At 46.7% G+C, this 11,766-nt stretch overlaps 1 protein-coding gene across 1 annotated transcript in view; it reads left to right on the top strand.

Moving 5' to 3' along the window:
- Nucleotides 1-7,924, top strand: part of GSG1L (GSG1-like) — a 53,358-nt gene extending 45,434 nt beyond the window's left edge. The window contains exons 7-8 of the mRNA XM_009080195.1: nt 6,556-7,161; nt 7,665-7,924. Of these exons, the coding sequence (XP_009078443.1) occupies nt 6,556-6,578 (23 nt within the window). The 3' untranslated portion in view covers nt 6,579-7,161; nt 7,665-7,924. The remainder of the gene's footprint in view (nt 1-6,555; nt 7,162-7,664) is intronic.
- The last annotated feature ends 3,842 nt before the right edge of the window (nt 7,925-11,766 follow it).

Genomic DNA, 11,766 nt, shown 5'->3' with positions numbered 1-11,766 from the left:
GGGAGACTTGGGAAAGTGACTTGCTGACTCTGCGCTATTAAAATTTGGAAACCTCATGGCATTTTGCTGCCTCTGTCTTGCTGAGATGCACATCTCAGCCACATACTCATGGAAGCTTGGTGTCTGTAATCCTGATCATTGAGGGTCCTGGTCCCTCATCAGACCTGCTGGAACAGCTCTCCAGTCCCATGTCACTGCAGGTGGTCTCCCCACAGGCATGATAGTGCTGGCACTGCTCCCCAGCTTGGTTTGTCATCAGCTTGGTACCTCCTGCTCCTTGAAAATGTCATGTCAGTTATGGACCTTTCCACAGGCAGATCCACATCCTTCATTCACATGGGCCTGAAAATGTCTCTTGGTACAAAATTGATCTGGGTCATGTTTCCTGAGAAAAATCCTTCCCTGCCAAGCTACTGGCTAGTGCTCAAATGAGCTTATGTTATTATGAAGCCTGTCCAGAGGTCTTTGTTTCAAAGAACAAACAACAATTCTTGACATTAGGTGTTCCAAGGAATAGGAACAAGGCTCTGTTGGTCCTACAACCAGCCCTGCCCCAGTGCTTCAGTTTGAAAGGACAGTTTTAAAGCTTACCCCCTTAGTGTGCTGGCAGCACTGTGAAAGCAAACGGCAAAGGAGAAGCCCAGTATCAGGTTAAAGAACAGTGGCCATTCTTCAGTATTGCATCAGGCTCAGCTTCACATCCGTTTCCTACTGTAATGAAATCAGATCAATATTAATGAAGTGACAGAAGTGAAGTTCTGCTCTCAGTTGACAGTTTACTTATGAATCCAACCTAAGCTGCAGCATCTTCATTATTCATGCTTATTAGGGAGGAAAAACATTAGTTCCTGCTGCTTGGGATGGCACAAAGCCTCACAGCCCTCAGATGAACATCTCTTTCCTCGAACAACTCATCAAGCCATAACCAGTCTGTCCCTGACTTGAGGATTATCCTTAAGGCTGGTTCTAGCTTCACACGCTCCCACTCTCCTTTGTCACACTGCCCATGCAAGAGGCTCATGGCCAGCAGAGAACTGAAAATGCAAGAGAACAACATGAGAAGTGCTTGGCTGAAGGCAGAGCAGCCACTGGCCTGCTGGGTATCTGGGGTCTGCTTGTGTGGAAGAAGAGGAAGAGGACACATCAACTAGGACAGACCAAGTCCTCATTGCTGCTCAGTCAAATGCTAGTGGAGGAAATGTCAGACAACCACTGTGAGCACTTTATGAACACTTCACCCAGAGGTGGTCCCATGCCAGCAGGACACCAGGATGAAATTATTCAGGACACCACCTGAAATTATTCTGCTGCTCCCTTCAACCACCGTTTCATTCCCTGGAGGAGTTGCCAACTACCCTCACTTAGAAATGCCCTGAGGCTGTTCTAATTTGAACCAAAGAGCATATAAGGAATATTTGCTCATCCTCAGGCATCACGGCTTTTTCTGTCCTCCCACAAAGGCAAAACAGGACAGCTGTCCTTGCTGAGAGGCAAGGACTTGGGGGAGTGTCGCTGAGGAGTGAAAGCATAAGAACAAGACTGAGTGTTTGGAGAAGACAAACACCAGCTGGCCAGGTGGCTTTGGAAGAGAGACTGTTCAAGGTGTTTGAGCAGCTCAGGAGCACTGTGGGAGTGCAGGTTGCACAAAGGGCCTTACGCCAGGGCAGGATCTCAGGTTCCTCTGTTGGCAAGACTAAGCTCTCTGTTTTGAGAAGTGGCCTTAGTTTATAAATTTCATCAGAATCTTCATTCCAGAGGAGTCTTGATAGGGCAGTGCAATTTTTCAGTCTCAATAATTCTATACTAAACCATTGAACGTCCATCACTAAATGCTAAATTTCCTTTAACAGGGTTAAAAATAAAACATGTTATTGCCTTTAAACCCCTTTCACAGGGTTTAAACTTGCCTCAGCTGGGCTAAGAACAGCACCAGGGAGCTCTAGCTATAACTTGGCATCCTCTGCTCTCACCAAGCTGCCTTCCTGTGCAAACATATGGCACTGGCCCCTATACATCTGATAACCCCAGACGTGATCTGCTCCTACCAAATTTAGCATTTCCACTGCAAAGCCCTAAACACTCTTAAAGTCTATTTGCTGTCATTTTTGACTTTGGAGGTCTCAACTTCTTCAGATGTGCAGAGCTGGGAAATCTCAATCCTCCAGCTGTGCACAGCTGCTGCACAAAAAAACAGAAGGAGAAATTTCACACTGGGATTTTTTTTTGGTTGTTCCACTGTTATTTATTACCAAGAAATACTCACTGTTAGGCTCTGGATAGCAGTAGTGCCTGATATCAGATATCTGTATGTACATGCCACTTCCACCCTTCCCTCCAGTGTTCTTCCCCCACGAGGCAATAATATAATAAGTCTGGAACCCACAGGGCAGATGGGAGAGGTACACATGGTAGATGTAGGACCAGGGGTAAGAGAGAGAAATATCAGAAAGGACAAGGAGGAAAATGGTCGTAAAGCCAAGGAACAGACAGGTAGCCCAGGAGAGCCAAGAGCTGAGCAGGAGCCAGCACATTCTTGCTGCCTGTGGCTAACAGCCATGGTGTTATCTGAGGCAGACAAACCCAGGGTTCAGGACACCAGCTTCTCTCGTGGAAAACTGAAAGATTATTCAAAATTAATTCAGCGTTAAAAAATAATATAGGCACTGTTTTGGCAGCGTGGGCATTTGAGGAGGGTCACCTGACAGAGAGAAGGCCTTGAAAAAAAAATAGGTTTATTCTCATATCATCACCCTGTAGGCATTTCCCCTGAGTCCATCCCACAGCTCTTCTACCAACCTCCCACCCCGGCTGTCTACAGTAAGATTTATGCAACCAGCCCCTCAGTGCCTCACTGCAAAGCATAGTGTAATCTTCTTCTACTCAGACAAGTTCAACAGAAGAATTCTAGATTTAAAACATGGTGGAAACGATTCATTAAAAAAAAGAGACTATGCACTGGGGGTTTTTTGCCCTCGATCGCAAGTGCCATGGAAGAAAAGTGGTGTTGGATGTGCAGGCAACTTCCAAATGTCTCCAAATTTGGGCTACAAAAAGTCTGTTGCACAAGCTCAGCTGGAGAGGGCAAGGCACAGACGGCAGCCAAGGTCACTGTGACAACGGGGAAGATGCTTTATATGCTGAGAGGCACAGGGCTGGGAGGAGGCAGACAACAAGGGCTTGACGCATTTGAAGTGTCGCTCAAAGTTGAGCCAAGGTTTCTCCTTGTGGAGGTACCTGACAGCTGCAATCGCTGCCTATTTCATGTCAGCATCGATTTCAACTCCAGGTCTTGGGATTCTTCCTGTAATTTATTCAGTTCGTAGTGATTCACGACATGAAAACAGGTGGGGGGAAAAAAAAATCTCCTCTGATAAAGCACCATGGTTACAGAGCTGAGCTCCAGCCCTGCTGTACTGACAGCAATGGGAAGCTCATTCCTGTCTTCAGGCAAACCCATGCCCATCTCAACTCCAGAGTTAAAGGGCTCAGTTCTGTCCTCATTTACCTCTGCTAACATCCAGACTGACATTTTGCTTTAGCATTGCTTCTTAAGCCAAGCTAAAGCACCTCAGCTTCCAAGATAAGTATGATGATAAAAGCAAATTCTGTCCTCTGTCTAGCATGGCAGCCCAGGAAAATTAAAGAGTGGGAAAGGAAAGAAAAAACAGCTGATAGTTTCTAATACTTTGTTTTCTTTCAGTGCACAGGTGAATTGGAAAGATCTCTTATACAAATTTCCATGGGATTAGTTATGAAACCTGCTTTCTATCACTCTTTTAAATTGCATCTTTCAATAAATGTTTCATCTCCCACAGCTAATCCTGGATTTATGTAAAAAAACTTCCCAAATCACCATCCCCCCAAAGCCAAACCTGTCCCACACTGATGTCAAATGGCTGTATATGCAACCAAATAGCTTTTGGCTTACTGTGCATATTATATTTTCCCCCCCAGAATGCAGGTAGGGATTGTTGCTCACCTAATGTTCAGATAGTTTCACACTGTGAGATACCTGAGGACATTTGAAGATATTTGTAACAAAAAAATACCCAAAACCCCCTAACCAACACACACAAAAAACCCAACAAAACCAAGCAAACCAAAAGCAACAAAAAAGTTACAATGTGCATTTTCATTCTAGTTGCCTTAAAATGGGGTTTGCTCTTGTCAGAATAATTTACTACACTTTGCTACAGCAAAAAGATATTCCTGAATGAGGGATTTTGTAGTGAAGGTTCAGGAATGTCTGAGCTTCAGCTTTGATTTAAATAACCAGTTATTTTGTGTCCTCTGCCAGGAGATGACCTTTCTCCACTCCTTCTCTAGGTCCCAGAGCAGACCCTGAGCCAACAGCCAGTTGTCCCCTGTGCCCACTCCCTGGGATGGATCCTTCAGCCAGCAGCTCTGGCTCTAGATCCTCACCAGCTGCCAAGGTTTCTGAGTCCCTCTGGTGAGAAATACCAATCACCTTTCCCTGTGCCAAATCCCAGCTCTCTGAACACCACACAACATCTTCCAAACCATCATTCTTCACTTTCAGGAGAGGCTGAGAAACAGCAGCTCAATTTCCAGAGGCAACCCAGCTCCAAGCTGCCCATGCTCCCACTTCCAAAGCCTGAGCCACCAGCTCTGCCTTACGCAAGGAAGGGGTAGCAATCCCTCTGAGGCACAGGGTTGCATGTAACACTGTTTTTCCTTTCAAGATCTTTTAATTTATGAGGGATTCTTCTGCAACAGGCACTACAAAGTCAGTATGGAATGGGACAACCCAGAGGCTCCAGTGGAAGAGAAGGATGGTGAGATGGGACACAGAGGGGAGGAAAGTGAAAGAAGCAAGGGGAATTGTGGGGAAAATAAGTTATTTTCATAGGCAGAATCACAGAATAACACAGGGTGGACAGAGCTTCCAGAAGGCTCAAGGCCAGTCCCATGCTCCCAGCACATCCAGGCTGGATCAGGCTGCTTCCTTCCTTGTCTGGTTGGGTTTTGAACACTTCCAAGGATTGAGATCCCAGTACCTCTCTTGGCCTCTGTCCCATTGTTTGAATACCCTCAGGGTGAAAAAGCTTTTCCTCACATCCAGTTGCCTATTCTGGCCTTTCAGACCTGTTCAGCCAGTTTCTGAAGGCAAGACAGTCCCAGGGACCAGTGCTCCCTCTGATGGGTTCGTGTTTGCTTTCCCTCCTGCCTTTTATATACCTCATCTAATGCTTCTTTTTTGGCTCCCTTTTTATGCAGTAGCTCTGTTACTGTCTGCTTTTCCAATTATAAAACCTCTAAATTTGATTTAAACCTGATAATTAAGCTGTGGTTTAGCAGATTAACCCTATTGAAGCCCAGAGGTGTGAGATATGCTCTTCAGGACCTTAAAATTTGGCATTTAATTGCATCCAACACTGAGAAAGCTTCGGGGAAGTGGAGAAGTGACTGTGTAGCTAATTCAAGCCACTGGTGCTAACAGGACTTCATGCACTAGGTCTTATATATCCCATCCAGACCAGGATTTTCTACTGATTTCTACCACAAGAGAACTATGAATGTACCAGAGGCACAAGAAGACTCAGTTGGTCACTGACATCACTACAAAAGTTTGCCATGTCCTTTGGCTGTTAGAAATCCTGGACCATGATCTGCACAGTGGGGATCTTTGAGCTCTCCTTCAAGCTGAAGGCATTTCTAGCTGCATTTGCTACCTATCAGGGCAGTTCCAGGCCACAGGGGTACATCTTCCTCTCTTGCCATCAGGTTTGACAAACTACATAAAAATTAGCCATAGTAAAAAGAAAAGTGCCTTGGGATCTCTTCTGCCTGGCAGGGGACAGGAGAAAAGTACAGGACACAATATCCAGGAGGGGTAGTCTGGCATCCCATGCAGTTGGCATTTCCAGTCATTTAAAGTACCTGGTCAGTTCTGTACACAGTTTACAGCTTACAGAGAGAGAGAAAAGTCCTAAACACTCTGAGCTGTAGAGAAGAAATGACCTGTAATATCACCACAGGAACAGTGATGTCACTCTATGCTGCACTTCTCTTTCTACCCTACCTGTTCACTCATCCCCCAATTCACTCCATACCTGGTAGAGCTACCAGTAGACCAAAGTATGTGGGTCCAAGGCAAAGGCAGGTCTTCACAGCTTGCAGGGATGATCAGGGGCAGGTACTGTGGCAACCTTCAAGTTGAGTTTTAGCCTTTTGTGTTCTCACAGTCAGTATGCCAGTAGCTTTCTTCCCTTCCCATCCTTCCCCAGCATCAAATCCTTGGTTCTTGCAGAGCTGTGTGACTTTTGGGTAGGAGAACATGGATGTTCCAGTGATTATCACACTCATGATAGCTGACAAGAAGAACTGGTCCTGAATTTATGTGCCTTACTCTCAAACACTTTGCTCTTGGTGATGAGAAGCAGAGGGTTTTATACAGATGTGAGAGGCAAATCAGCCTATGAGGAAATGCAGTTACGGGAAACAGGTTTAAAATTGTCCCAAACTAGGCCTAAAGTTGTCTTATAAGCCTTTAGCCCAGTCCAGAGGAAAAAGTGTGTGTTTGTCTTTCTTTAGGGCTTCACAACACCCAGCTCTAAGTGTCACTAGCCCGCAGAGGAACAGGAGTGACCATAATGCTCAGAAAATCCCCCCATTCGCTACGTCAAGCTCTTCCAGCGACACATCAAGCAGCTCTTCACTTTCATCAGAACTGACCAGCCAGATCTCCATGGTTCAGGATCAAACCCTGCTGGACATCACCTCCATCACTAGATTGGCCCCAGGAGAATCACCAAACCCTCAACCACTTGAGCAAAGAGATACAAATTTAGCAATATCGTGTTCCAGCCCACTCGGAGCAAGGACTGTTCCAGGGTCTTGCCCAGCCAGTCTCAGGCACAGCCTAACACCCAGCTCAGCCAAGCCACAGCAATACTCTGACTCCTCTCCAGTCAGCCCAGGGATCAATGCAGCTTCCTGCTACACTTTCTGTCCTCACACAGCACAAAACGTACCAGCTTCAGCTTCAGATCACACACTGACCCCAACCAGGACAAGCATAAGGCCTCCAGCAACAAAGACTCCTGAAGAGAGTTCCCAGGCTCCTGGCAATTCTAAAATGGAATTAAAGAATACAGGAAAGGGGTTTGAATCAGATCTGGAAGATCCTGATCATGAAAGGTATGTATCCAGACCACACATGTGTCTAAGTCCTCAAATGACCCATCCTGGTCCAGTGTCATTAAACATCCCTCCTAAAAACAGTTAACTATCTTTTACGATTTAGATATTCCCAGGGTTTGTTTTCCAGTAACTACCCTGTGCTCCCACTAAACCCTGTCATCCAAGAAGCAAAAATACCCTGTTTTCCATACACTCATTTAGCTCTCCAGACCATCCCTGGGCCAGGTCGTCAACCTCAGCTCCTCCAACAGGGCACAGTTTTAAGGTACCTCCTTTCCTTCCAAACAAGACAGCACATCTTTCCCTTACACCAGCAGAGGGAAACTCTGCTGGCACTGTGGAGCCTGACAGATCAGAGCTGGGGATGGTGCTCAGTGACATGGCTGGTATCTCCCTCCCAAACCTCCACCTCTCTGCTCCGACCCCAGGCAAGCTGGGCTGATTTCACTCCTCTGAGCCTCTGAACTCCACACTGTCTCTGCCACTTCTTTCCTTGGCAGGAGATTTGTAACTACAAAGGAATTCCAAGCCATGGAGAAAGAGCTAGAGGATGTAAAAGAAGACCTGAAATGCCTGAAGTGGAAAGTGAGACACATTGGTGAGACGGTGCAGCCCCTGGCCGAGGACAGCAAAAGGTACAATGGCTACACCCTGACAGAACTCAAGGCCATGGTGCAGTTTGAGGATGACCCTTACAAGGCTGCCCACAAGATCCTAACTGCACTCTTCAGCGATGTCTACCGGCCACAGCACCCAGTCACTGAACAGGCCTGCAACTCCTGCTCTCTGCCCAAGCCCAAAATAGACCCAGAGCTGTACATGGTGTACTGTGACATTCTGAAAAGCATATTCCCTGGAATTAGCAGCCAGACCTTGAGGGAAGAGACGCAACACGTGCAGAAAAGCACACAGAAAGAAGTGCAATAACACCAGAGCCCACAGCTGTTGTGCAAAGTGAGAGGTTTCCCATGATTTCAGAGGACTGAACTGTGGTAGGTACTGTTGGTTGAGTCTGTCCCTTTTAGGTATGGATTGTCTGTAAAGATGTTGGTGAGCTCTGGGCCTCATGCCACTTGCCCAACGAGACAGAGTGGGAAGGGATCCTGCACACTTCCCACATTTTAGAAAACAATTGCTCCTTTAGTGTCTCTTTCAATCTACGGACATTTCCTTGTCTCCAGCAACTACAAATGGTGACAAAAGAATCCCAAGAAGGCATTGTACATCTGAGCAAGGGCCTTCTCCCAGCCCCAAACAGACCAACCAACCAGCATCTGGGTAGTTTCTATTTTCTAGAGTGTATCATTCATTAAATGACATTACTTGTTAGAAAATTGTGCCTATTCTTTATTTAATTGTCTAAAAATGCTTTGCACATTGCATCAATCAAGATTCTAACTTGAACACACACTGGAATGAGACCTGGGTACTGCAAACCACCCTCCTCTGCCCACTTGCATCCCAGGTTACATGGGCAGAAACCCAGGGCAGAGTGCTGAGCAGCTGCAGTGAGCCCAACCAGGTCCCCACTCAGGTAATGGGGAGCAGAGCACAAGACTCTGTGATGTGCCCCTAAATCATCACCCCAGCAACAAGACAAGTAAAGATCTGTGACCTCCATCTCTCCTAGGCTGTGGTGGCTGAGCTGACAAACCAGTTCAGATGTGTTAAGAACTGTGTTTTGCCTTCCCACCACGTTGATGCTGAAAGTCTGTGGCCCCTTGCAAGGGTTCCACAAGGTGACTACTGCTATGGAGCCTGTCCTGAGGGAAGGAAACTGCTGGACACAGAGGAAATGGCCCTAGAGCTCCTTCTTCCCCATCTGAGACACAGCAAAGTGCAATGGATGAATAACAGTTTGTCCACCAGGCTCTGCTCACAAGGCTGACCTTGCAGCCCATATGCAAAGATCTGGTGAGGGTGGAAGGATGTCCTTGTGTCACTTTGCTCAGCACCAATGGCACCCACTGCTTTCCTGCCCCACTGGCTCACTCTCAGAATCATTGACACTTCTGGGAAACAGTCACTGCCCTGGTCTCAATGTGACAAATACACCAAAACTCAGAACACATCTGTGCTGCACAGCTGCTGCTCCCTACCAGGCCACAGGGATGGCAAGAGGTAACCTGTGAGTTCAGACCACCTCTCCCTCTGCTGGGCTATAATCCACTTACTAGGCTTATTCCAAAAATAACAGGGAGCAGGAGAAAAAAAAACCCAAATAATTACAGAAAACCCCAAAGCACAGCTCCAGACGTCTGGGGTGATGGGACAGGGCAGCACACTGAGGACATGCTCTGAACCTGCTGAGCACATCTCCACAGGGACACTGACTTTGGTCTGAGAGCTCCTACCTGCCTGTCAGCAGGATGTTCTCTGCTGTGCTTGCAAACATGTTGTTTTAAGCTCACTGTTATTAGCCATCTATTTTACTTCCAAGCTGCTGTGCAGACACAGGCACAGCACTGCCCACACAGCCTCTCTGCATCACATTGCAGCCAAGATCTACAGCCACACCTGGCAAATTCCCAGGTGCCTACAGCAATACACAGGGTTGTGCACAGTGTGCACCCCCAGGGCAGTCACAGCACCAAAGCAAGGGGCTGGGAAAAGGCTGGGCCCCCTTCCCCACCTACCTTCATAGGTGGGCACAGAGGTGAGTGTAGGATGGTTGGAGTCGCTGGAGGTGCAGTGTCCCCTCAGAGCAAACTGTTCACCCTGGAGAGCACCATGGCAGATCACCACAAATCATCTGGAAGGCTCTGTGCACTGTGGAAGGGATGTTTGAGTCTCACACAAGCACTCCCTGCATCCTCTTCTGCTTTCATGTCCCCTTGGTTCAGATCTCACTGAACTCACACAGGTACTGCTCCAAACTTGCTTTTCTGTGGCTGACAAGCCACTCAGCTCTCTTCAGAGCTTTCCATAATCCCCAGTAAACACAGAACTGAGGAAAACACAGTGTAGGTATTAGCAATATCAATTTTCCCAGGTTGTATTGCCTGCCCTCTCTGCCTGTAAAATCTTAATACATTTGTTCCTGCAAGAACAGGCTCTGTGGATTCTCATGTCCAGGAGGCCAAACAACATGCTCAGATTAGCTCTTTTAGCCTTGCTCACCTCATGCCTATTTGCAGCAAGGTCCAGCACAGCTCTATGAATTATTTTTATTAGCCTTGCATCACCCAGGCCAGTTCTGTTGAACAATGTCTGTACTGGGTCCCTTTCAGGTTGCAGTGGGTCTGTTGTGGTATTAAATCACCTCTCCCTGTTTTAGAGATGTGCATTAGGTTTTTTACCCTGAGAGTCTCAGCTTTTAGCTACTCCAGTGGAACTTCCAGGTTATTTGCATCCAACTAGAGCTGGCCAGTCTTGCCAGACCTTCCACACATTGGGATTAGGTATCTGCACCATCTGAACCCTCCAGTCTGTCCCCAGCACCTTACCTGCCACAGCAGCCCAAGTGCTCAGCTGCAGGGAACCTGGGGAAAAGGCAGCAGGACATACCCACTCCATCCATCCTTTACAGACTCCTCGTGTCCTCCTTTCCCTCTCTGCATTTGTACCTTGAAGGCAGCTCTACTTCTGTGATGTTGGCTTGGTCTTCAATTACTGCATTATCAGCACCTTCGTCACCATTTCCTGATTTTTATACAGGTAGAAAAATCCACTAACTTCCTACTCATTTTCCCAAGTGCTTCCCATGGTTGGTATTTCTGGGCATTATCAAATCCTTTCATCCTTTCACAATCCTTGCTGGATTTCCTTCTTTAGGTTTGCTGGGGAGAGAAACACAGCTGTCTGCCCACAATTGCAAAGAGCCTTTCTGTGTCCAGTCTATTTTTTCTGTAGTCACCCACTCCTAACACAACAGGAGGGTGAGGGCTGAGTGCCTACACCCACAGGAAGAGCCTTTCTCCTGGGAGGGTGCAGAACTCAGCCAGCACAACTGAAGTAAGGCAGCAATGTCTTAAATACACAGGCCTGAAAGCAATTATTTTTTTTCTGCATTCATTTTTAGCATCCTGCACTTGCCAGAATGTGTCCTGTTACAAGCTCACTCTGTCTTAAGTCTCTAGGTCTTGCTGCCTTGTATTCAGACAGAAAGGCAATTACACAGCCCCATTATTCTGACAGTTAAAAAGATTCAACCATTGTTCTTCTTGGACAATTCACATTGATTTGCACCATGCCTGCATGGCTCCTTAGCCTAAATAAGCCTTCTCTCCAAAATGTTATCACCTCTGCTTGTATAGAGACAGCAGAGCAGGCAATCAGACACACAGTGAAAAATTGCTCTTTAAATCCATGTTGCATTCCACCTATTCTTCATTAAAATATAGAACTCTCTTTTTTTCCTTGAACACAAACTGTCAGGTCTGAAGACCCAATATAGGACCAAATGATTTTTCTTTTTCTTTCTTAACCATAGGCATTACATTTGCTTTTCTCCAGCCATACCCAGATCCAGGGAGTCATTTGTATTACACTTCCTCAAGCAGTATGTTATCTGCTAGGGATTCATCCCTGCATGTAAGCTGAGGACCTCAGAGCAGTGGCACAGGCTGCTTCCCCCGTGTCACCTCTCAGAGCAGATATCTG

Source organism: Acanthisitta chloris, unplaced genomic scaffold (genome assembly GCF_000695815.1).
Source record: "Acanthisitta chloris isolate BGI_N310 unplaced genomic scaffold, ASM69581v1 scaffold9688, whole genome shotgun sequence".
Classification (NCBI taxonomy): Eukaryota; Metazoa; Chordata; class Aves; order Passeriformes; family Acanthisittidae; genus Acanthisitta; species Acanthisitta chloris.
This window is presented reverse-complemented; position numbering and strand designations above follow the sequence as displayed.